At 54.3% G+C, this 24,726-nt stretch overlaps 8 protein-coding genes across 8 annotated transcripts; 5 read left to right on the forward strand and 3 right to left on the reverse strand.

Annotated features, from left to right (window-relative positions):
* Positions 1–1,990: 1,990 nt before the first annotated feature.
* Positions 1,991–4,063, forward strand: PG998_008323 (Transcription factor; the record flags this gene model as incomplete). The annotated part of the gene is made up of 4 exons (XM_066875139.1): positions 1,991–2,632; positions 2,722–2,846; positions 2,905–3,267; positions 3,343–4,063. 4 exons carry the CDS (start codon positions 1,991–1,993, stop codon positions 4,061–4,063), a joined length of 1,851 nt encoding a protein of 616 aa, XP_066731084.1.
* Positions 4,064–6,323: 2,260 nt separating this feature from the next.
* On the forward strand, positions 6,324–7,305 carry PG998_008324 (uncharacterized protein; the record flags this gene model as incomplete). Its single annotated transcript, XM_066875140.1, has 2 exons — positions 6,324–6,349; positions 6,429–7,305. The coding sequence occupies 2 exons, from the start codon at positions 6,324–6,326 to the stop codon at positions 7,303–7,305; spliced, it is 903 nt and encodes a 300-aa protein (XP_066731085.1).
* A 349-nt stretch (positions 7,306–7,654) lies between these two features.
* On the reverse strand, positions 7,655–8,812 carry PG998_008325 (uncharacterized protein; the record flags this gene model as incomplete). Its single annotated transcript, XM_066875141.1, has 1 exon — positions 7,655–8,812. One exon carries the CDS (start codon positions 8,810–8,812, stop codon positions 7,655–7,657), a length of 1,158 nt encoding a protein of 385 aa, XP_066731086.1.
* A 2,055-nt stretch (positions 8,813–10,867) lies between these two features.
* PG998_008326 (uncharacterized protein) lies at positions 10,868–11,708 on the forward strand (the record flags this gene model as incomplete). Its single annotated transcript, XM_066875142.1, has 2 exons — positions 10,868–11,015; positions 11,098–11,708. 2 exons carry the CDS (start codon positions 10,868–10,870, stop codon positions 11,706–11,708), a joined length of 759 nt encoding a protein of 252 aa, XP_066731087.1.
* Positions 11,709–13,461: 1,753 nt separating this feature from the next.
* PG998_008327 (uncharacterized protein) lies at positions 13,462–14,397 on the forward strand (the record flags this gene model as incomplete). The annotated part of the gene is made up of 3 exons (XM_066875143.1): positions 13,462–13,520; positions 13,573–13,835; positions 13,892–14,397. The coding sequence occupies 3 exons, from the start codon at positions 13,462–13,464 to the stop codon at positions 14,395–14,397; spliced, it is 828 nt and encodes a 275-aa protein (XP_066731088.1).
* Positions 14,398–16,010: 1,613 nt separating this feature from the next.
* Positions 16,011–17,752, forward strand: PG998_008328 (uncharacterized protein; the record flags this gene model as incomplete). The annotated part of the gene is made up of 5 exons (XM_066875144.1): positions 16,011–16,013; positions 16,246–16,293; positions 16,633–16,787; positions 16,850–17,492; positions 17,543–17,752. 5 exons carry the CDS (start codon positions 16,011–16,013, stop codon positions 17,750–17,752), a joined length of 1,059 nt encoding a protein of 352 aa, XP_066731089.1.
* A 627-nt stretch (positions 17,753–18,379) lies between these two features.
* PG998_008329 (uncharacterized protein) lies at positions 18,380–21,934 on the reverse strand (the record flags this gene model as incomplete). The annotated part of the gene is made up of 8 exons (XM_066875145.1): positions 18,380–18,587; positions 18,662–19,068; positions 19,122–19,405; positions 19,473–19,781; positions 19,834–20,695; positions 20,750–20,838; positions 20,898–21,040; positions 21,102–21,934. The coding sequence occupies 8 exons, from the start codon at positions 21,932–21,934 to the stop codon at positions 18,380–18,382; spliced, it is 3,135 nt and encodes a 1,044-aa protein (XP_066731090.1).
* A 678-nt stretch (positions 21,935–22,612) lies between these two features.
* Positions 22,613–24,050, reverse strand: PG998_008330 (uncharacterized protein; the record flags this gene model as incomplete). Its single annotated transcript, XM_066875146.1, has 2 exons — positions 22,613–22,829; positions 22,867–24,050. The coding sequence occupies 2 exons, from the start codon at positions 24,048–24,050 to the stop codon at positions 22,613–22,615; spliced, it is 1,401 nt and encodes a 466-aa protein (XP_066731091.1).
* Positions 24,051–24,726: the final 676 nt, after the last annotated feature.

A 24,726-nucleotide genomic window follows, 5' to 3' on the forward strand; every position in this document is an offset into this window, starting at 1 on the left:
AAGTACAATGGCTCTCCACCCAGCTAGGGACGGACGCCTACAATTAGTAGGGGCCAGGGCAGTTCTGAGGGCAGTACCAGGGGCAACAGGCCAGGACAGCCACCCACCCCTGCGCTTTTCTCCAAGCGAGCTTCAACTGGGCCCCCGCCTGCCCACCACAGACAGCTCCTTGTCCACTAAGTATCCTATGCACCCTCGGCGCATGTCAAGGGTAATCTCTTGGACTGATGAACCGATTCTTGCAGTCCAGGGCCCCCTTGTCAGCACACCATCCCCTTCTGGTTCTTCATCGGCGTACGTGCCCAACGGTCTTCTAGAAAATAGCGGGCCTGATGGGGCCTCTCGAGGCCGTCGGAGGTTTTTACTAACTAATCACAGTGCCTTGTTGGGGGCCAGGGCAAGCATTTGGGAAGTGGGAGCCGTACATACCTACATGGAGGGTGGCCAAGGAGTTGGCCGTGGTGGTGGTGGTGGGAGAAGGAGCAGCAGGAGGAGGGAGTGGGAGGGATGCTGCTTGCGTGCCCGCTGGCTGATGCTGGATGCTGCAAGAGACAAGGCTTGCCTGTGAATGGCTCCAGGGCCCATCAGTCGATTTCTCCCCGTGCCCCCATCTCGACCCATGTCATCCATACCTGCCTACTCCGTCCACCTACATGCTTTGCTGTGCGAGACTGAGTGAGAGTGGGCGAGGGAGAGGGAAAGAGGGTTCTGCCGTTCGGTTCTGGTCTGCCACACACGCACCGCGCACTCCCCACCGCAGCAGTTCCTTGCGCAAAGTACAGTACTTCCCACGCCGGCCCTCTAAAAAGTCGGCATAGGCGCAAGAAGGGGAGGGGGATCCTCTGCTATCAGGAACTTGGCTCGTGTGTACCCGGAGAGCATAATGCTAATATACTGACTGCGGTGCTTTGATCTCGTCCTATCGTGTTTTTGGGCGCATACCCATTCTTACGGAAAATCTCGACACAGAGAGACAGAGAGATAGGGACAGTGTGTGTTCGTCGGCATGGGAGCTATAACACCATACAGAAATCTATTATTGACTGACTGTCCTCCATTACGGTACGTTTCATGGAGTGATGAATTTCGATCATCGTTCGTGATTTTCGAAACACTGTCATAGGCCTAGAGGCTCTCCTTGACACTTCCCTTGGCGTTTGACCGCGCCTGAGTGCAACGGTTCCTCAGTGTACTTGGATCCAGGAATATCAGGATCCCAGTCCCAAAGAGGGTCCTGGAATGTGGTCCCCTGGCCCAGATCATCATCCATCGCCTCTCCTAAGATTTTCCCACCCGCGGGATGGCCTGCCTGAATGCACTGTACAGTACCGCAATACATGGCCACACACACACACACACTCACACTCACACACACGAGCACAACGGAACGCACACACCTCACACATGCTGCCGCTGCCGCTGCCTCTCCTGCTGCTCCTCTATGGCGGGCCTGTAGCTCTGACAGTGGGATGGCATGTATGTACTCCGAACATCTGTGCCAGACCCAGCCTATCCATCATCTCCTCCCCTCTGACCTATGCCTGATTGGGACCTATTCCAGACCCTGGCCTTGACAACCGTTAAACTGCCCGAAGAATAGTGTTTAGTGCCGCGACTTGCACGAAGCCACCCCCCTCCCACTAGCATCTACCGGAGCCATCCATCCCATACAAGTACACTCTGCCCTGCAACCTCGCGTTCCTGAAGTTCACTCTAATCCAGACTTCACATACAACCCAAAGCCATAACCTGACGTTACGCGGTAGGACCAAGAAGGAAGCATTGCATTGGACTATTACTCTCTCTTTCATCCCATTGCACCATCCAGACCCAGAGGCTTGGTGGTACCGAAATCTACAAATAGAGATCAGCAAACACCATCCTTAGTCGACTCCTTCGGCTAGACCACGCAAAGACTTCTTCTTCTTCTTCTCGGATCGGAACATCGCGATATGCTCCCATGTCCACCACGACGACACTAACGGCGACTATGGCAGAGTTGAAGCCGGAGCCTCCTCACGGCAGTCTTTGGTCGAGCTACAGCGGCCCAGCTGTGCCATTATCAACTCGTTTTCCCAGCAACATGGAGTCCTCACTCCATCACCATCCCACAGTCGGCTCCTCGCAACACCCAGGCCGGCCGAGGAGTGGTCATCCCATCGACCACCCTTATCCTTACCAGCGGTACTCCCAGGACGAGACCGACGCCTTTGAGAGACACCAACATGCGCCTCTGCAACAACACCACAGCTATCCCAACCTGAAGCGTCCATACTCGCAAACCGAGCAGCCTCCTTATCAGGAAATCGTTCAGGATCTCCGAGATGATGGCACCAAGCTTACCGTCAACCATGACCACAAGCTACTCTCCTTCCGAAGGGCCCAGGACAAGCACACCATTGTCGATCAGCATGGACGGATGCAACAGCTCGAGCTGTCCGCACAACTCCATGGCATGTTCTTCCTTTCAGAGATGCCTTCGAACACCAGCGACGGCTCTTTACTACAGCCCGAGTTGACTTGCTACCGGAGGAACCTGTTCCAGATCAGTGGCTCGTTGATTACCCCCAGGGGTCAACTCTCGGTCATCCGCCAGGAGACTGGTGAATCGGTCCCGGTGAGCAGCACTGAGGTAACCATCTCAGCCATTGAGTCTGTGGATGGCCACCCAGTGCGCCTGATCGTCATCCCCTGGAAGACGCCTCCCCCAACTCTCCCGAGATGCCCCAGACTGCCGACCAAGAACCGGCGGCCTTGCCTTTGATCCCCTTCCAGGAAGATGGACCCGAGGCGGATGGCGAATACGCGGTTTATCCGATCGGCTGGAGGAGACTGCAATTCAGAATGTAAGTAAACCTACATTATCTTGGCTCATGACATTCGTTGTACTAATTGTTTGGATAGTGCCACTGCCAACAACGGACGGAGGAAGGAGCTTCAGCAACACTTCGTGCTGCACCTGAAGGTCGTCGGTACACTGTCTGATGGAACGAAGGCGGTTCTCACCGAGTCTACCACAGCACCCATTGTTGTCCGTGGTCGCAGCCCCCGGAATTTCCAAGCTAGAAAAGAGATCCCTCTTCTGGGGTCGAGCGCCGGTTCCAGAGGGCAGGCACTCGTTGAGACGGGCTTAGGCGTCGTTGCCGGGCCTCTGGCCGTGAAGCCGCAAGACTCGAAACTGCGAGGGCTGAACCTCGAGTTGCCCAGAACCGCTTTTACTTTCAACGCATCGAAGCTACCGGGCAGCCCGATGACCATGAGATCCAAGTAAGTTTTCTTTCCGCGGCAGCAGATGTCCCACCTACCAATCCTTTCGAGCTCGGCTCTAACAGTCATCCGCAGTTCTTACCCGAATTGGAGCCCGTCTGGACCTCACCCCATGTCGTCCATGCCTTCATCTGCCACAGCGAGCTACCCACCCACCAGCATCCCCGCCGACTCTTACCAGAAGATGCCGGCTTACAGCAACGAACAGCAAGAGATGCCCCTACAGTCATCAATGCCGCCCGTCCAGCTTTCGATGGTTGCCAGCGAGCAACAGCCCTCCATACGGACGCAATACGCATACGTCCCTGGCAGCTCGGCACCGCCTCAGCTGTCGGTGTCGACTTCCTCCATGGGTGCGCCCCATGACCACAACCTGAACGTACCGAGATACGTAGATAGCGGGCGGCCGTCGAAGAGCCCTCGCCACGCGAGCCACACCTCGGTGCACAGCGCCGGTTCCATATCGAACCACGAGGCGTCGGAATACCGATACGGATCGTACGTGCCGGTGAATAGCAACCAGAGCCAAATGAGCTCGCCCACCACCTATACCACCAGTGATGGCAACTCGGCCGGCCACCACCACCACCAGCCGACGCGGGATTACTACCCGCCTCCCAACACCTGGACCACCACCGCTGGTGAGCCCGCCACAGTCCAGGCCTACCACAACCCAGAGAGCCGGCCGTATGGCTACCAAGACCAATACAAGTCTGGCCACGCCATGCCGCCTCTGAAGACGGACCATCACCCGGCGCCAGCCGGTTATGGCAACTACAACTGGAGCCCCGCCTAACCAGTGGCCTAATCGTTTCCAACCACCCATCACCCATCACCCACTTCTCCACTAGCTGTTGAGAGGCTTCTATCCCATTCTGCTCGATCAGCCTGAGCGTGGACTCGTTCGGGGGTCGAGACCGAATCACTACCACCCACATACCCTTATAATACCCCCACATCTGTATCATACCCCAATACCTATACATACGTAATTAATGAGCGAATATCGGACCGGAAAAGCAAGCCGGGGCGGTGGACTTTAGAGGAAGGGCGTCTCAATTCGAAAGGGGTGAGGCGCAACCATGGTAAGCCGAATATCGGCTCGGCTACCCTCATACACGAGAGGGAGAGAGGAAAGAGGACAACACTTCTGTGTGTTCATGATTTTTTGTTGGAGGAATCCTGGTCGTCGTCGTCGAGCTTCTTGTACTACCAGCCTGCGAGTTGGTGTGTTGTTTTGTTGTTTTCCCGCCGGTCCCTACCACCACACCCCAACCTTGTAAAAAGTGTATGGCTTTTTTTATGTACCTGTTTGGCTTCCATGGTTTTACTTTCCTCTCGCGAGAGAGAGAAACGGAGTGAGAGGAGAAAGGAAGGGCACAGTTCGTTGAGAAAAGGCGAACACCGGCGTTAGGCTCTCTGGGCTGCACACATCATCATTTTGTTCGATATCCCCTTGCCGTTAGAGAAACAATCAATCAAGAGAAAGAAGAAGAAAGACCCCAATTGTGTTGAAGCGCGTGCCTGATGGATGATGATGGACTTGGGGGTCATATGAGCTATGTGTTGAGCTGTGTGTTCATGTTGCGTCGAGCCTGCTGGTGGCTACCCGAAAGGTTGCTGGGGTGGGGACTGGGGCCTTTCTCCCTTCCCCATGGGTCATCGGTGGTAGAAGCGAGGAGCCATCTTGGTCAAGATCGAATGAGTATGTTGTGTTGTTGTTGCTGGCCGGAGCGAAAGCCGGTCGCATGACTTCCGGCAGGGCGAGGATGACGCTTGACGGTAGCAAACTTGCTAGAGAACGGGAGCATCGAACGGACGGAATGCGGGTTGGCAATGGGACACACATGCACAGGCCAGCGGAAGGAAACAAAAGAGGAACAACAGGCAACTGCAGCGAGGGCAAGAAAAAGAGGGAGGCAGAATATGGTTAGAAAACAGGCGAGCTATTGCGGCTGGCTGCAGGAAGCGGATGACGGCAATTATATGAAGGGAGAACCAAAGCCCAAACACCCTTACTACATACTACGATCTCGAGACCCCCGGCCAAGCCGTTGAAATGAAAAGGAGAATTTAATTGAAAGCCCAATAATCCCTTGTGCAAATCATTGGAAAGCCCGCATGTATACCCTGCTGGGCGATGATGTTCTACAGACATTCCTGGGCAATTCGATCGCCGTACTTGCAGACCGCATCCAAGGTGTCCACCAGCCGACGGGGCGTCTCAACAAACCCCCTGGCTCCTGGGGCTTCAAGAAGGTGGGATACTGGGTACTGGATGCTGAAACTTATGATTGATCACATCTTCAGACGTATTCCAGCAGGGAAATCCCTTCCATCAAGCGTCGGGGGGCTCGAAGACTGCAACTGTAATTACGTACATGGCAGAGAATAGGTGTGAATAGATGCAGATGGGCGTCTTTTGGGCGGGTGTCGATCACACAGATGGACGGGTGGAAGGGGGACATGGACAGCATAGTGTTCCGTTCATGGGTCCCGCCAGCCTGGTAAGCCTGCCCTGTGCTGGGGGGGGCTTGCTGGTGTGCTGGTGTGCTGGGGGGCCCAGGGCTGCTGCTAGGCCTTTTTGGCCTGCTAGCCATCGGCCATTAGCCATGTGGCTCTCTGGCTGGCTGCTAGCCTTTCGCGACTTCACCCGTTTTCGACTACGACTTCGCTATCGCGTGTCCCGCTCTCTATCTCTTCTAATCTATCAGCGCTTCCATTGGCTCCTGCAACACGGCCTCTCCTCCCCCAATCCCACCTCAACCCAAAATAAACTGGGCTCGCCTCAAGCCATCCCCTGTTTCCCAAGGCTTGCTCGCAGCCTTTCCAATCGTCAACGAACTGTCGACGAACTCAAATCTCGGACTGGATTTGGACAGACCAGATCTACCCTGCACTTCGCACTTGCTTTTCCACAACGCGTGCGATCCATAGGTTTCAGCGCGGCTGCCATAAGCCTTCGCAGGACGAAGAAGCAGAGTTTTGCCAACCCGGATATTAATACGCATCTTATACTTGTCACAGCTTCCGTCATTGTGTCAAGCAATATCATCATGTTTGATATTCCCGAGGCTAAACGGTTAGTTCCAGTGCACCACCACCAATCACCCCAAGCAGCTGAGCCGGGAGACCACGCAGAGCTGACAGGTTGCCCGCAGAGTCCGGAGAGAGGACCTGTACAGTTCCGCATCGTCTGATAACGATGATGATGATGGTGATGAGTTGATGAGCCAGGATGGGCAAGTGGAGACGGAGCTGCGCGATAAACTGAGGGCGCAACTAGCTGGCCTGCTGGATCTGGACATCTCATCGCCATCTTCATTACCTACCCCGGGCGCTGTGACAGACACCCCGGCCCAGCCGTCATCAGGGGCGGCAGTTGCTGCTTCAGATGAAAGAGCCAATGGCCCTCCTGCTGGGACCGCGGAGCCACCTGCTTCAGACGAGAACGACCCGGACGAGGTTGCATTCACATTCCGTCTGTTCCGCGATGAAGGACCCTCGCACACTGTTGTCATTAAGGAAGGTGACGAGACCCAGGCTGGCGGGAAAATCGAGTTTGTCGTGCCCCGGAGACCACAGTCCTACTACGTGGCCGAGAAGCCGGACCAGGAGACCATGGCGCAGTTCAAGTTTGCCTCGGTGAGCACAGAGTATTTGATGGCCAATGCCAAGCAGCGAAAATGGGGACTGGAGAAGCCTTGGCGGGTTACCAAAATCTCCCTCACGACAGACAAGAACACCAAGACCTCGTCTGGCGCTGAAGGTGCAGTTGACACGGCCATGGGTGAGGGCAAGAGGACGCGGCCCAGTAAGAAGCGGAGAGTCATCCTACGCACGCGAGACAAGGCCAAGAGAGAAAAGGAAGAGGCTGCCAAGAAGAAGCTCGCCGAAAAGGAAGAGCATTTGCTGGAGAAGAAGAAGAGGCTCAATAGAGCAAAGAAGCTCAAACGCCGGGCCAAAGAGCGAGCAAAGAAAGGCGCGGGCGCAGGCGATGCAGATGGACCGAGCTCGAGGGAGACGAGCCCGGAATGAAATCTAGGGCTTACTCCATGAGTCACCTTCCATATATGTAGGTCTGATGGCACCTCTTCTAGATCCTTGTTGTCCATTGTACTTGGCTCAGACTGAGGTCTAGGTGCTTTCATTGCTGAAACCCACGTCAGCAGTAGATTCATCACTCCCGTGTTATCGGGATTAACACATTATTATTAGAGCGGCACTTCAACCTCGGTATAACTACCATAGCAACCACGATCTATAAACGCTTCCCACCGAAAGACCCCAAAAGGACAACCGACTTCACTTGAAGTATACACATGTGACCTGGTACCAACTGTCTGGGAGGACCGGCCCGTACGCAACGTCTTTGCGGCAACAGCGTTTATTTGGTCTTCAAAATCTTGGTCCCTTGAACGAAATCGCCTGCGGTATCCGTCCCCATATACCGGGCTTTGAACCACCATAAGATTATGTTGAAAGGTTTCCACATCCCTAACTGACCGGTAGCTCGGGACGGTCCAATCGACAGTGCCAACAAGATCTTGGGATCTGGCTTGTATGCGTCCATTTGACCATCCTTGAAGTACCTCTCGAACTGCTTCACCAAATATTCCACCTGGGCGCCAAGAACGGCCGCTTGGGCAACCTGAAGATTTCCTGCATCTCCAACGATGAAGACGTTCTTGTACTGGGGTGATCGCAGGGACGTATCCTGATGCAAGCGGCCAGAATCATCCCGCATCTCGGACGGCGTAAATTCGGTGTTGTACTTGATGCCATAAGCCGGTATGAACAAGTCCGTTTTCAACTCGACTTCGGTGGAATCCGTCTTAGTGAGCTTGACAATTTTGCCTCCATCCTCTGATGCCGTCACGCCAGAAATGCGGGCGTTGGAAATGTACTTGACTTGAAGCTTCTCGAGCTCCTTTTTGGCCGTCTCGCGGGTAGAGGTCATGATGCGGCTCTCCAGAGGCAGTGAGTCGGCGGAAATGATGGTGATGGATTTGGCGCCGGACTTTGCGTATGTGTAGCCCAGCTCTCCGGCCACCTCGACGCCCGTGATACCAGCCCCGCCCACGACTATTGACGAGGCCTTTTCGATCTGATCACGCAGCTGGGAAATGGCAGCGCGGGTCTGCTGGCTGGTACCCACGACCTTCCAAGGCATGTCATCCCTCGCGTCAGCACCTGTGGCAATGACGATTGTGTGATACGGTATATCGCGCTTGGTGCCGTCGTTCAGAGCCACCGTGACAGAGTTGGCGTCGGGATGTAACTCCTCCGCCTTTCCGGCAACGAACTCGAACTTGTCGTCGCTGTACTTGGAAAAAGCGTCTTTAATGCTGTACAAGACTTTGTCCTCGCCCATGGCGCCGGGTATGATGACGCGAGGCGACGCAATATTCCAGAAGAACTCGTCGTTGGGCGCGACGAGGATCACGCGCAGCTCTGGGTCGCTTTGCGTCGACTTGGCCGCGAGCCAGTGGGCCACTGGGATGCCTCCCAGGCCAGCGCCGAGAACGACAACGGTTTTGGACATGTTTTCTGGTGGTGTGATCTTTATTGTAGTTTTTATCGTCTTCCTTTGCTCAGAAAAAGAGACAAGTCGATTGAAGTGTTGCGACGATCCGAGTTCCGGTGATGGGAAATTATTATGAGGGATGTTGCTTGTTTCACGACTACGCAATGCCTTTAGTCACTTTGCAACAGGGTCGTTTTGGAAGGTCAAGGCGGTGACAGGCGACCAACGATATTTTATAGCAGGACCAACACTATGGAATTCTCGATGAACCAAAGGTCCAATCTTGACTATTGGAAAAGGATTTGTCACCCCTACCATACATTATCGTCCCTACTGCAGAGAAATGATAGCAAGAACTGCGGTCAGTTTGATTTCTAAGAAATTGAATGATCAATGAGCACAAGGGGCCCCGCGCGGTTATTAGCTAAGCAGAGCAGAGCAAACCTGATTAGCGGCTTGGGTGGTGTCCATCTATCCACCTATCCATCTCTATGCCGCCGAGATTAGCTAATTGCGCGCGCGGCCTGCAAGAATGCACTTGGGTTGTTGGGGTCGTGATGTGTCCGTAGTATCCTTCTTTGGAACACCGCGCGGCTGGTGTTGGCGACCAGGGCTTACGGCAGTTCCCGTACTTTGTTTGATTGAGCCCGCTCTATCGCTTGACTTGAAGAGGCTGCGTAGTATCAAGTAAACATGATGTTTCTTAGGAGGTGGGATTATTGTAGCCTCGAGAGCCTTGGGTTAAATGAACGGCGACCTCTATTTTATTAGTATTTAACAAGCCGACCATCGAATGTGGCGACTGATAGCACGTGTTTCATGGTCCTGGCACCTGGGGTGGCTAGGGTCGTGACTATGTACAATATAGTATGCCTCTACTATCGAGTATCGTATGTACGAACACTTGATGCCAAAAACAGGAACATTTCGAAAGTAGAGTTCACTTTAACTGACATGACACTTGACAGATCTGGCGCCCGCCTCCTCTTGAACTTGAAGCCAAATTGAGTAACGGGTTCGCAGCTGCACGTTTCAGAGCGTGGCGGTGCCATTCTGTTTCCCACGTATTGAAACCTCCCACACACGACTGGGTCGGTCCGTTGAATCATGAACCCCGACTACCGAAGTCTTTTTTTAAAAATAAAAATAAAACAATTGCAGACCAACGTGCAGAATGGATATCGCAATCTCGCTCGTCCATGTCTCGTTTCTTCCTCCTACCCATAATCATTACCAAAGAGACGCTACGAGACCGTCACGGTAACCATGACAGAGTACTGCCTATCAATATTTATCTACCTTTGGTAGGGCGAGGGAGTTTGGGAAGAACCAACCAAGCTTCTGGCAAAGCCACAGCCGCTTGACTCTTCTTCCGATCGTGCCATGTCAACCGACGGATTGGAACCCCACGTTGCTAAATATATGTCTTCGCAGTCAGCCATGACCTAGCTAGTACGACGTGATGCGGGAAACCGGAGACGAGAAGCCCCCAGCATACGCGAAAGCACGCCGTTGATTAACTCCTGCATCTGAGCCTCCTCGCTTCCACTGGGCTTGGCTGGCCCGTCAAGCTTCTGCCCCCCCTTGAGTGAGTCTGCGTCAGATCGCTTGGCTTTTACGGTGCTTGGCACGTAGCAGCCCCCACTAAGCCGTTTCAATTCAGGGGTAGGATCTGTCTGAGTGATCGACACTAAAAGTTACAGACCTTGCGCATTTGCCCATTTTGCGCCTGTTAGACCCTTGCTTCCAACCTCAAACCGTCTCTCTGCCTGTCTCTCACTTCCTCTCTCTTTGCATGCTCCATCTACGCCGCGACACTCATTGTAGAAGAAATATCAAGCATTTTTTCTGGGATATATAGTCGACGGTATCCCCATCCGTTCGTTTGGAACTTCTCTCTGGGGATTACACTGCCAATTCAAACAGTCGATCTTCGGTTCATAATCCTATACCCACTGCGTTGCTGGACATCTGCACCTTCATCGTCATTCTTATTTCACTTCTCCATCTGTTCTTTTTATAGACACTTGCTACTTTTCTTCTTCTGTGTATATATATCTCCCTATATTCACCATGTTGTACCAATTCGTCACTATCCTGGCCGCCGCCAGCCTGTCGTTGGCTTCCACCCCCTCCGGCTTTACACCCGCCACCCAGAACCCTCTCACCGTGACCTTTGGCAAGAGCGATGGTTCAGGCGGAAAGGAACTCACCAAGGCCGGTAAGTCAACATCATGCCCCCAGTCACGCGAGGCGTGGAGATACGGGAAGAGATGAGACCTAACAAGATGTAATCTCCATAGCAACCGCCAATGCGCCTACCCTCTCTACGACCAAGAAGCTTGAGGGCAAGTCTTTCGCTGTCATGATGATCGACCTTGACATCCCGACCAACACCGCGGGCAAGACCGATACGCTCCTCCACTGGATGCAGACGGGCCTGACCGTGGCCGAGAGCGGCGCCGGCTCTGCGCTGACGGTGCCGGCCAGCGTCAAGGCCGCGGCCCCCTACTTCGGCCCTTCGCCGCCGGCTAAGACGCCGCTGCAGCACCGCTACACCGAGATCCTGGTGGACACGTCGGCGGCGACGGCCGAGCAGCTCAAGGTGCTCACGGACGCGGCGGCGAACCGCATGGGTTTCAAGGCCGAGGCGGTGCTCGAGAAGGCCAAGCTCCAGGACAAGGTCGTCGCGGGCAACTTCTTCACCGTCTCCAACAAGGGCCCTGCCGCCGACGCCACCAAGGGCGGCAACAAGGGCAACTCCACCACCCCGGGCACTGCCAAGGGCTCCACCGGCGCCACCAACCCGGGCAAGCAGACCGGCCTCCCCGTCAAGGGCGAGGCTTGGGCGCGACAGGCCAGCGGCATGCTGACGGGCATCGCCGTCGTGGCCGCTGTGTTCTTTGCTCTGTAAGAAAGAAAGAAAACCAAACTACTGCGAAGTAGGGTTTAGAAATACTTGAAGCAAAATAGAACCCAGAGGAAACATAAGATCAGATATAGAAAAGAAAAAAAGGTCGAAACATACAACTGCTCGCGAGTCCCTGGTTGCCCCTGTGATGTGAGCAATGTGGTAGGCGTGTGTGTGTGTGTGACTCGGCAATCCTAGCAAGCAGGTAATAGACGGAATAATTGGATAAAGGGTGAAGATTGTGTTGTACAGTCGGCAACTCTGACCCTTACTTACCCGTAGGAAATAGACTGGGCTGGTCAAACATTTCAGTGTACAGCCAGCGCCTGGGGACGATGGATAAGTCTTTTGTTGCAGCCGCGCTTTTCTTTTCAGGTCATATTGCCAAACTTCTACTACGGGAAAGCAGTGTTCGTTTGATATTATCGGCGCATGCTCATTGCTCACGTAAATACACGTTTACCCCTGAATAATTGTATAGCGTGCAAAAAAATCCAGACTTTAAATGAAGTATTGACAGGCTCCATTTAGTTTAGGAATATATTTCCTAGCCCCTCAATACTACCTTAATCAGGCATCGTCTAATCTTTACAGTTGTATTTCAAGTATCTTCTAATGTTCGCAGCTGGTATTGGAATGTATAAAGTGCTACGACTCACTTCACAGATAGCCATCTAATAGTAAACGTGTACGCTTAGTATGAACTCGCTAACCGGGTGACTGGGTGGTCGCAGGAAAGCAGGCCTTTTCCTAGATGGCTAGTCAAGAAGAATAGTGGCGAAGGAGACGCCTGGATAACCCCCACAGACTTTCCGGTGGTGTAAGGAACTGCTCTGGTGACACGGTTGAACGGGGATCTTTTGCCATCATCATGCCCTTTATCATAAGTCTTCGCCGATCCCTTCTGTCGATATGCTGCTACTCCCGCACGGGAAGGTGAGCCATGTAGGTTCTGCCCCTTGCTGGCTGTGGCCAAGTCGTCGACTATGAGGTAAAGGGGTTTCGCGGCCGAAAACAAAATGGGCAGCTATAGTCGTACGCATAACTGAGATTACTGGCATTGCAATTGGTCTTTTCAGACCAAGAGTTGGTTTAGCTAGTACATATCCGCTTCGGGTCTCGACTCACGCAATTCCATCTGAGGTTTTGTTCTATATTTCTTGGACCACTGCCGCTGTTGAGCTGCCCAGTCTTGTCATGCGATTTTCCTTCGGGCACATCGAGAGCTTGGGGGAGTTCGACTTTGGTTTTTTTCGTCCTGCCCCAGAGCTTATTCTCGCCGACAGTCATCGTAACGAATGCTCTGCGTACTAGTAGGTATTGGTCGTAGTGAACTAGGGCACTGCCTGGATTCCTAGCCTTTTGGCTGGACCTGGTGAAGTTTGGAGGTCTCCAAGAGGCTCATATACTCTGAAGAGGGCGGGGAAAGTGGAAGGAGGCTTTCTCACCTTATTTGGGGTTACACGAAAGAAGGGCTATGTTGCATAGCCCCGATTGGGCGTGCATGATGAGACCAAGGCTCCCATGTGTGCCTTACAACAGTGATGGTGCATTCTAATACTTCTTGCTGGTTCAAAGCTCATATGCGAGAGGTTATGCTTGCATGTGTAACCCAACCGGGCGTCAACTTTTTTTGCCAGCGAGGCTTCAGAGTACGCCTTACAACGGGGATTTTTCAAAAGGGGCCCGTGTTCAAGCACAACCACAAGCCGGCTCACGAGCATCTCACCAAAAGAATCCAGATAGAGGTCAAGAAATGGAAAGGGACATTGAGATGAGTGTTCTTGCACGGAATGAGGTACTGCAAAAGCCGTGGTCAGTCAATACCATCTACCAAGCTTCTAGGATACTGTACTGACTGAGGTAGGAAATATATCGGGTACCCGGCCTTTGCAAAGTATCTATCCCTGGACGATGATTTTTTTGTTATAAGAAGATACGACCGGCTTCACTGTCGAGTCATTGTCGCTCTGCAGGATGAAATTGCTACGCTCGAGGAAGAGTTGGACACTCTCGACGCGGCGTTTAGCAATAGGGACTCGGTAGATGTCGACAACGGGTCGCTGCGTAGAGATCAGACAGAACGGAAGGAGTTAATCAAACGGATATCCACGGAGTTGAAGAATTACGGTACGGAGGACTAACAAGCTCTCTTTGTTCTGATATGTTAATATTTTGGAGTCTAGATGAGGTGCTATATCACTACACGCAAGTGAAATCGAGACCTGCTGCCCCGAAAGAAAACCTCGAGAATATTAGAAACTGGCTTGCGAATAACAACAACCCCATTCGCCAGGAAGAAGTCGAGTTCCTCAAGGCCCGTGACCTCATAACTCTGGCGAGGGTGCCTAAATCATTATTGCGTCGCCTGTTTGAACGGTACATCCTAAGCTCCACATCAGCGCTTTTCGGATTCCTGGCAGGTCACCAGAATCGCGAGGGAGATTCTATCGTTTACGGCCGAGACGAACCGATTGATGCTGCCGCGGCACTGGCTATTTTCATCACGGCAGTGGTCATGCTCATCGCCCCTTTGTGGATTCTGGCCGTCACCTCGAGTATGTTCGCACGGCTCGGGATCATTACCGTCTTCAACGTTTTGCTGTTAGCAGTCCTTACATCCGCTACGTTAGCCAAGCCGTTCGAGATACTGGCCGTGTCAGCAGGGCAAGTCGTCACTACCAAAGCTTGACTCGGGAAGAAACTGACAGGGTGTCTACAGATACTCGGCTGTCCTGGTTGTGTTCTTGCAAATTGGAAATACGGGCTAGTCCGTGATGGCATCTGCCTGGCTCACAGTCTTTCGTCAACCCACCATACGCTGAGAATCCCATAACCATATATGTATATATTCGATTTACTTACTTAATTCGAATCGAATGGTTGGTCCATGTGGTCATGTAGCAGGCCGACCCCTCCTACCCAGGCCGAATGGTTTACCCGCAAGTGGTAAAAACAACCAACCGCCTGAACTGCCGGACCAAATATGTGTATGGCGGGCTGACGAGGCATCTTCGTTCGAGCTTCCCGCTGCGACCAATCATGTGGAAAGCCGAGGCATCACCATTATGTGATAATCAGATCGCTTTGACTATCCTCTCAACCCATAATCAATAGAAAGTGATACCTTCGAGAGTCTGGAGGAATCTCGGAGAGTTTTAGCTCTGCTCGATCAGAATGCCGAGCAGGCTTCAGGCGCTAGGCAGAACCAGGCTTTGGGAGGTTACGATCCGGACTGGGAACAGCAGTAGGGCGGAAAGTGGGCCGCATGCTCTCTTTCCCCGCAATCTCAACACATGTTGCCGTCACACCCAGCCCCAATTTCCGGGCCTCTTCCTTGTCTCGTCTTTGAGTCAAGCCAGACGAGATACTGACTAGCTTCGATGTGCCGAGTAGTCTGCTTCTTGCTACGTGCTCGGGAAGGCGGGGTCAAGCCTGTTGCCTGTTGCCTGTTGCCTGTCGCCTGTCGCCTGTCGCCCGTGGCATCATTAGCCTACGGCTTTTCCGCCGCAGATGCCTTTTGGAGCTGCTGCTGCCCCAGAGCTGATATCATTGCACTAGCGTTCTCCAAAACAAACGTTCGGATGCGGGGCAAGCTTCCTCTGCTCCTGCCTACTGCACGCTGGCAGTATAGCAATACCGACACATCTCCGAGGCTGATCCGGCAACACGCCGAGAACATGTATGCGCGCGCAAGCCCCGATCCAATGCAATAGACTCGACAGCCAAGCTTCGTCATGCGGTCTACTGCGGCCCTGGCAAGTCAGCCAGCCCATCCCCGAGGAGGACGAGGGATGCGGGGCAGCTGGGCAGACAGCTTGGCAGGGAGTGTCGAGTGTGTAAGTCGGGACGGGAAGCCTGGCGTGGCCGTCGCCAACAACGCAGAACACCACGAGGTACCGTGAGAAGGTTGTGGAACTAGACTCACCGGCTGCGATGCTCGTTGCCGGAGCTGAATAGAGTCTGCACCACCACCTTGTGGGCACTATCCATTCTGGCCATTCCATCTTAGCCACCTGCTTTCTGTCTATCCGATGCATGCCAGTACCATAAATACCACGACGCAACCTGCCCTGTTGTGATCCTGAAACCTCGCTTCCTCACTTCTCTCAACATCAACGACATCATTGCATGGTAATCGTCTCCACCGCGACACATCCACGCCCCATTACTCTACCCGTCAGAACCGGTTATCAGGCTCATATAACACCTGCCTCCCATCCCCGAAGCTCTTCACTGCCGCTTTTGTTATTCTCTACTATCACACAACCAAAGCCAAAGGACTTCAACACATAATCAGTCAAAATGGTATTACTCGCTCGTTCTCTTCAGCGCAGCCTTCGTCCCGTTTCTGCTTCTGCACGGGCACTATCAACATCATCCACTGCTTTCACATCTCGGGCCTCGACGACGTGCAGGGCCGGCGTAGCATCACGCCCGGCCCTGGCGCCCAAGAGCTCGACGCCCCTCTCCCTCCCCCTCTCGCAACCCATTTGGAGCACCCGCCTCGATTCGCTCGCTAACAGGTCAACGTGAAAAGGTCAAGGTTTTGCTCGTCCTGTACGATGGTGGCAAGCACGCCGAAGAGGTACGTTGTTTTTTTTCCTTGAATGGGAAAAGGAGGAGAGCATCAGATCATACGCGGGGATTTGGCAAGCGAGGGGCACTCACGCTATTCTTCCGTGCCCAAACATCATCCGTCGTCTATCAGTTGGAGCTCTGGCGCACTTACAACCACTGCCAAGAGCCAATCAAAAGCCTTGGCTGGTCGTTGGTCTCTTGGTTGATGATGAGGGGCAAGAATGGCTGGGGTTTCTCGGTTGCTATGCCGCTGCCCGATCTCCTGCATATGATATGACTAGGAACTTCCCCTCTCCGGGAATTTTTATACAACCACAGAAAGGCTAATAATTGGGGGTAATTGTAGCAACCATTGCTCCTGGGTACTACCGAGAACGAACTCGGCATCCGAAAGTGGCTCGAGGACCAGGGCCACACTCTTGTCACTACCTCGGACAAGGAGGGTGAGAACTCTACATTTGACAAGGAGCTCGTCGACGCAGAGGTTATCATCACTACTCCGTAAGTACTCCCAACCAAACATTGTTAAGGCATATCTTGTCTCCTAACACGCCATGCTATAGCTTCCACCCTGGCTACCTGACTGCCGAGCGTCTGGCCAAGGCCAAGAAGCTCAAGCTCGCCGTCACTGCTGGTATCGGCTCTGATCACATCGACCTCAATGCCGCCAACACAACCAACGGCGGCGTCACCGTCGCCGAGGTTACCGGCTCCAACGTTGTGTCGGTGGCCGAGCACGTCATCATGACCATCCTGCTTCTGGTCCGCAACTTTGTGCCTGCGCACGAACAGATCCAGGCCGGCGAGTGGGACGTCGCCGCGGCCGCCAAGAACGAGTTCGATCTCGAGGGCAAGGTCGTCGGCACCGTCGCCGTCGGCCGCATCGGCGAGCGCGTGCTGCGCCGCCTCAAGCCCTTCGACTGCAAGGAGCTGCTGTACTTTGACTACCAACCCCTGAAGCCCGAGGTAGAGAAGGAGATCGGCTGCCGCCGCGTCGAGAGCCTCGAGGAGATGCTGGGCCAGTGCGACGTCGTCACCATCAACTGCCCGCTGCACGAGAAGACGCGCGGCCTCTTCAACAAGGAGCTCATCTCCAAGATGAAGCCGGGCTCCTGGCTCGTCAACACGGCCCGCGGCGCCATCGTCGTCAAGGAGGACGTGGCCGAGGCTCTCAAGTCGGGCCACCTGCGCGGCTACGGCGGCGACGTCTGGTTCCCCAGCCGGCGCCCCAGGACCACGTCCTCCGCTACGCCAAGAACCCCTTCGGTGGCGGCAACGCCATGGTGCCCCACATGTCGGGCACCTCGCTCGACGCCCAGAAGCGCTACGCCGACGGCACCAAGAGCATCCTCCAGAGCTACCTCTCGGGCAAGCACGACTACCGCACCGAGGACCTCATCGTCAAGGACGGCGACTACGTCACCAAGGCTTACGGCCAGCGCCAGCCCACCAAGAAGGACGCCTAAACAAAACAAAAGCAAAATAAAACAACGACAATTGTTGTTTAGTAGTAGTATTTATTAATGACCTCGGAAAAAGAGGAGTTATGATGAACCAACCAAAGTGTAAACTTTACGAAACCCCCGGAAGGACAGGGTTTTCTCATATAGCGATTGCTTTTACATAGTCTTATTTCTATGAAATATCACGAATTCAAACATCCAAATAGTTTTCTTATGATGTCAATTTCTGCTCCGTTAGTTTCCATGACTTGTGACGTGAGATTTATTAAATTCGCCATTAGATGGGTACGACTCGAACACTTGCATCATCACGCCTGTTGTCATCATTTAGACAAACAATATCAACGATTTGGATTGGATATTTGGTGAGGTATCTATCATGCTGGGAAACCATGCGTCCAAAATCATAGGGGTCTAGGTATGTGCTTAGGTGCCCTCCGTTCTATAATTCTCGCAAATGTGTACACAAATGGCTTCATCGCCATCAAGTCTTATCACCATGGTACCGGTTTCCACGCCCTCTTCTTTTTACTCATCATCGGACCATATGGGAGACGGCAGCAGCAGGATCCATAAACCGTCGTATCCCCCGGGTCGCTGTGCAGATTATCAAAGAGCTGAAGTCGGATCTTAAGCCCAGCCCATTCCACCAGGATACTGTTGCTGCTGCTGCGCTTGCTGTTGCGCCTGCTGTTGCTCCCACTCCACCGGCCCGCCCCCCATCATCATGCCCCCGGCATCCTGCACCCCCGGGTCCGCCAACCAGACGACCTCGAGCTTCTCGAGCTCGCGCTTGAAGAAGTCCTGCTCGTCGCGGACGGCGTTCTCCGCCGCCGGACTGCCTCCGTCCCCCCCGCGGCGGCAGCCCCCATCATGGGGATCATATGTTCCGGGTAGCGGCGGACGTTAAACCAGTGCGTCAGGGAGCGAAGGGCCTGCTCCAGGGGCAGGGCCTCCTCGACCTCGGCATCGACGTCGGAGCCCGCGAGCCACTCGTCGCGGAGCTCTGGGCGGCAGTGCAGGTAGACGGCCGTGATGACGCGCATGTTGGACTGGCGCCACTTGCGGCCGCAGTAGGGGACCTGGTTCTTGAAGAGTTTAAGCGTGTAGAGCCGGAGCTCGGGCTGGGGCACGCGGAGCGACTTGCGGATGATGTTGGATGACTTATACTGCACCAAGAGCAAGTTGCGGTGCGCCTTGTTCTTGCAGATCTTCTGCAGGATGCGCAGGTAGTTTATCAGGGAGAAGAAGTTGCGCCGCGAGTAGTCAGTGATGGGCTCCTTGGGCATGGGGTTGATAGGGTAGCCCAGCTCATCCACCTCGGGACGCGTCGGGGTTGGTTCTCCAGTTTTGATCCAGGGTCGCCATTAACGCCTGCTTGTGGCCTCGGGGGCGACTTTTTGCGTTTGATAGGGGGTGGCGCTGCTTCGTCCTCGCTCTCTTCCTCCTCATCGGCTCCATCGATTTCTGTAGGTTCCATGGGCTTATCAACTGGATGGGCCCGCTGGTTGCAGAAGTAGAAGAAGCTATGGTCTAGCCGGTCGGTTCTACTATCAACGACCTGCTGTACATCCTGATGCGCGAAGAGCTTCAGAACAAGCGGCAGATAATTCGAGTCCAGGAGCAACTGTGTCATGTACTCAAATTTGAGAACGTCTGTCGGATATTGTCAGTCTCCAAGCGCAAGAACAACAGGAACTATGGCGACAATGGGGGCACCTACGTGAGATCTTGAACCATTTTAGTAGCAACAGAGCAATGCCAGTCAAGGCTTTGCCCTCAATCTCGCGTGCACGTGCTTGATCTAGATCGTCAAGGGACATATCTGGGCTTTCTTGACCTGTAGTCCCGTTGGTTCCATTTGAACTGTCATGGGATCGGTACAGATTCGGAGCTTGCTGTGCCCCCGGAAGTTGTTGGGCATTCCTTCCGGGCCTCGGGGTTGCGGTAAGGTGATGGCCGCGGTGATGTTGAAGAGCAAGGTCTTCATCAGGACGATGACGACCGACTGGAGCTGGGGTAAGGCAGTATTCTGAAATCCACGGTTAGATGGTAGTTGCAAAGTAGGATCATCCATTGATTACTCACGTATAGGCTCTCGACAGCCTCCAGGCGCCCTTTGATCTTGCGGTCTAGATTCTCAGGGTCTTTACCGTAATCGATCTCGGGGCCCTCAGTCTTGGCTGTCCTCGCCTCGATTTTCGCCAGAAGCTTTTCCTCGTCGACCTCATCATCCTCACCCACCCCTAACGAGTCGAGATCAAGGTCATCCACGTCGTCGTCATGAGTCGGATCCCAACCCCGGTCAAACTTCAAAAACTTCTCTCGCTCTTCCCAAAGCTGTCGGGTGGCTCTTGTCATGCGCACCCGCTTAGAGAAGAGCTCGCCTGCTTCGAGGATCGATGCTGGGATGTCACTACCCTCCCATCTTCGTCCTACCAAGATATTCTGGAGGCCGGCAGGCCCTTTGCCACCTGCGCTATTGCTTGTAGCATCTAGCGGAGGGTACATGAAGGGGAAATTTTGATTCGTTTGATAGTTCTGTTTCTTGCCACCCTTACCACCCACTGCTGGCGACGGTGGCGGTGATGGTGCAGGTGTCGCGATATGCACCGGTTGGTGAAGAATGGAAGCCCCTCCACTCTGGCTATTCGGGGGAGCAGGCAGGATACCATTGGAACCATTGTTACGGGTAGGGTGGTTAGGCAATTGAGGTAGGAGAGAAGTGTTGTCAGCTTCTAGGGGCAGAGGTAATTGTGGCGGCACGTAGGCTGGATATTTCGAGGAAATCTCCTGCCTAAAAACGTGATAATCCAAGGGAGAAGCCGTGATTGTATCCTTGGCTTGCTCTTTGTCGATTGCTTCGCTAAGAGCTTTTTTGGTCTCTTCGATCTCCTCCGTGCCACCAAATACTACTAGTAATGACTTCCAGAGAAGAAGTAAGATCTACATCTGGGTTTAGTCGTCATTTCATGTGTACATTTCTTGGTTGGGACTTACATGTGTCATAGGCAATGTAGGAGACTCGAGCCACCTCATTTTCGCAACTACTGACAGCATATATGTTGCCACATTAGGATCGAGCGAGACTGCAATATCCTGTGGTTAGCATTGGTTTGATAATCCGAGAAACCTGCTAAGAACTTACGAAGCTTCTCCTGTACCGTGGCCATGCCCGCACGGTCGTTCAATATTTCCTGTAAAGTTGTATACATAATCGTCATTAAATTCATCAACTCATCCTGCTTTTCCTGTAAGCCCTCTGGTTGCACATTCGAGGGTTCGATTTGCCTATGGAAGTATTAGTATTGCCTCGTCGAAAAACGGTTGTGCTTAGTAGTCCGAGACGTACCACAGAGTGTCCAGGGCGTTTTGTAAAGCATTCCATATGACAGGTAAGCCGTCGCGCTCCGCTAGTAACTTCACGCCTGAGCTGATAGCCGCGAGCTGGTCCGGCGTCGCCACGGTGCGCAATTTGGATCTATCCCCCAGGATCGGCGCACCGGCCGTGTCGCACCAACGGCCAAGGACGATGTACACAAGCCTGCCGATGGCAGCAGTCCGGAGTCCGTCGTCTGCGGAGCTGACCTGGTCGAGGGCCTTGGCCACGAAGGTGTTCCGGGCCGCATCGCTTGCGTCGTCCCACGTCGCGTAGCCGCTGTGGTGGTTGTTGCCCCCCGCCGCGCCATCGCCGGCCGCATCCTGCTGGTCCCAATGCCACTCGAAGGACTTGTGGGCGGCGTTGAGCCGCACCCACTGCCAGAACTGGTACACGAACCACTCGTCGAGCTCCTCGGCGTGCGGGCCCGTGTCCGAGTAGGCAAAGTCGTAGACCACGGCATCGGAGCGCGGGAACTCGGAGACGATGCGTCGCAGCTGGGCCAGCGAGAGCGAGTCGGGAGGCTGCTGCTGGCCGCCCGGCGGCGCGGGAGCGGGTTGGGTCGGTGGATTCGGCGGCATCGAGTTTCTCGGCGGTAAGCCGGGGCGCATGGGGATGGCGGTGGCGGAAGAATTATTGGTGGTCATGGGTGACGTTGCTGTTGCTGCTGTTGGCGGGTTCGCCGTGGTGGTTTCGGCGGCGACTCCCGTGTCTGCGAGGTCTCCGACGGGGTCCTTCGTGTCGTTGGGGCCATCGGACGGGGCGGCATCGTTGCCGCCGGCCTTGGAGAGCCAGAGCGAGTTCATGGTAGCGGCGCGCGTGTAGTAGCGTGACCGCTAGTGAAGTTTGAGGTGAGAGGGAGGCTAATCTAGCAGCTCGCGAAACTGGAGTCTGGAGGGGCACATCGTTTGCTGGACTGGGTTGACAGCGGCGCTACTTGGCACTCTCGACTCGAGCAGCAAGAAGACCCAGGCGTTCGGCGCGTCGAGGTTCGCTTAGATGACTCGGTTTTCCCCTCCTCGCCCAATGTCCCAATTGGAATCTCTACGATAATACTCGCGTAGTAGTAGTAGTAGTTGTTGTAGTTTGTCGTCAAGAACTCCTTGCCAGGCAGCCGGGGAAGCTCCAGGCGGCTCCTTCCACAATGGTGAGGCACAGACCATTTCTACGTGGGGTCAAGATGTTTGGCGGGGTGCAGGTGTATTGGAGATATTGTTGTGAGTGACCACAACCACACCATACCATAGTCTTGTCTTGTGAGATAAAGATGTGCGAGGCCAGTTTGGATCATCAAGGTGCTCATTCAAATGTCAATTACACCAAACACTATGTATACGTAGCCCAGAAATACGCCTACTGGATGACGAACAGTAGAGACTGATTGCACCTCGGTACCCCTATCGCCTACCTCCTCGTGGCTGTTTTGCAACAACATGTAAACTAAGCTTCAACTTTTCAAATGCAATCCTTCGACTATTTTATCACTAGAGGTCTTTCTTCAGGAAGTGCTCGGGCTTGTGCGTAGTCTCGTAGTCGACGTGGACATACGCCCTCTCGATATCAGGCAGATCCTCGAGCTTGAACTGGAGCTCCTCGGCGACGTCGTGGGTATCACGGAGGCTGGCGTCGGGGCTCATGACGACGTCGACCTCGGCGATGAGGCGGGGGGCCCGAGTGGTAGACGCGGACCGTGTCGATGCCCTGGATGGTGTCGGGCGCGTGCGTCAGGCAGACGTACGTGATGAGCTGCTGCATCTCCACCGACGCCACGACGCCGACCAACAGCAGGAATTCCTGAAGCGCCGTGCGCAGCCAGATGCACGTGATGATCACCGACAAAATGATGGCGCCCATGGGGTCGAGCCACCACACCAGCTTGGCGCCGCCCACCGACGTCAGGATGCCGAAGCCGTTGACGAACAGGTCGTTGCGGTGGTCCTGCCACAGGATGTCTACCTGCGAGTACTTGTCCTTGATGCCCCAGCAGTAGAAGAAGAGGCAGAGCTTGGTCGTGAACGCGATGACCACGGCGATGACCGAAGGCAGGTGGAAGTTGTTGGTGTCGCCGTCTCCGGTGCTCTTGGTCACCAGCTGCTGGATCGAGAAGGCGATGAGTATGAACGAGACGGCCATCATGAGGAAGCAGAAGGCAATGTTTCCCACCGTCTCCAGCCTGGCCTTCCCGCTGGGGAAGCGGTCCGGATCAACACGCTTAACAGCGCGGTGCGACAGGATCAGGGTTACGTTGCTCAGGGGGTCGAAGATGGAATCAGCCATGGTCGTGAAGAGGGACAGCGAGCCCGACGAGATGGCACCGTAGAGCTGCAATATGGCCAGCATGATATTGGCGATGAAGCTGCCCCAGACGGCGATCTGGAAGCGCAGGTGGTCGTCTCCTTGCTCCTGCTTGGCCTCGGCCCGGTGCTCCTCCACCGACTTCAGCAGACGTTGGATGGTCTCGTTCTGGGTCTTGTAGAAGCTCTGGACCTTACGCGTTTGGATAAGGTCGCGCCCCGGCACACAGCCGCGCAACGAGCTGTTCGTCGCCGATGCCGAAGTCCGCTTACGAGAGGTATTAGCCTTGATCTCGTCGAGCTGCTCCTCGGTCTTGTAGGCGGACTGCAGGTTGTACGGGTCACTGTCCGAATACCGCCGTGTGTTTTGCGACTCGATATCGGTGCCTGTCAAGCTGCAGCCGGCGGGGTGGTGGCGCGCAACGGTGTGGTCGATTTCGTCGGTCATGGGTTCTACACTGGAACTAACACCCCCATGATGTCCGTGAGACTGATTGCCGCCAGTATCGCCGGCACCCTTGGATACTAATCTTGGGGTGGACGACGATGGCCGCGGGCTACCTCCCGGCAGTTGCAAGTTAAATGGATGCGGATGCATGGTGATACTGGCTGACAGATCGGGCTCCATGGTTGAACAAAGCCACGGAGCGGGTTTGGGCACGGCAACGAATCAGCTGTCAGAGGCTACTGCGGCACTCCCAAAGTTTCCCGTCTCGTCACAACACGCAGGCGCAAGGTCAAACTAGGCGTCGGGGAAGGAAGGCCAGAAAGAAAGAAGGTCTCACGGCCCCGGAAGAGGCCGGTTGGATTGTCGTTGTTGTTGGATTTGAGCTGAAGCAAAAAGTGAAAAGACACCGCAAGTGTGATGTAATCTGTAGAAGTTGTAGGCACTCAGGCACTGGCAGAAAAGATGTCTCACCCGGTGAAGCTAATCATCAAGCTTTATCAACTTATCTCAACTAGGCCATGAGATGCGGAGAGAAAGCATCCAAGGCAAGAGCAAGCCCACGTGCTCTGTCTCGATCTCTCTCCTCTCCATATCGCGAACTTAGCCTGGCACTTGCGTGCCTCTTTTGGCAATTGCGCCAAGCGCGGTCGCCAGCCAAAGGATTGCCAGCGGTGGGTTAGTTTTTGGACTAATGTATTGACCCATGGTTGTTTAGCAGAGGTGGTCTGGCGGTGTCTCCAACTTCTGGATTCCTACCAAGGCCCAAAGGAATGGCGCGGATCAACCTTCAATACCAAGGGCCTTCCCGTAGGCTGGCGCCTGGGCAAAGGAGAAGAGGCAGCCAACAGGCCACGGC

Source organism: Apiospora kogelbergensis, assembly GCF_038363985.1.
Source record: "Apiospora kogelbergensis strain CBS 113332 chromosome Unknown utg000005l_segment0_segment0, whole genome shotgun sequence".
Taxonomy (NCBI): domain Eukaryota; kingdom Fungi; phylum Ascomycota; class Sordariomycetes; order Amphisphaeriales; family Apiosporaceae; genus Apiospora; species Apiospora kogelbergensis.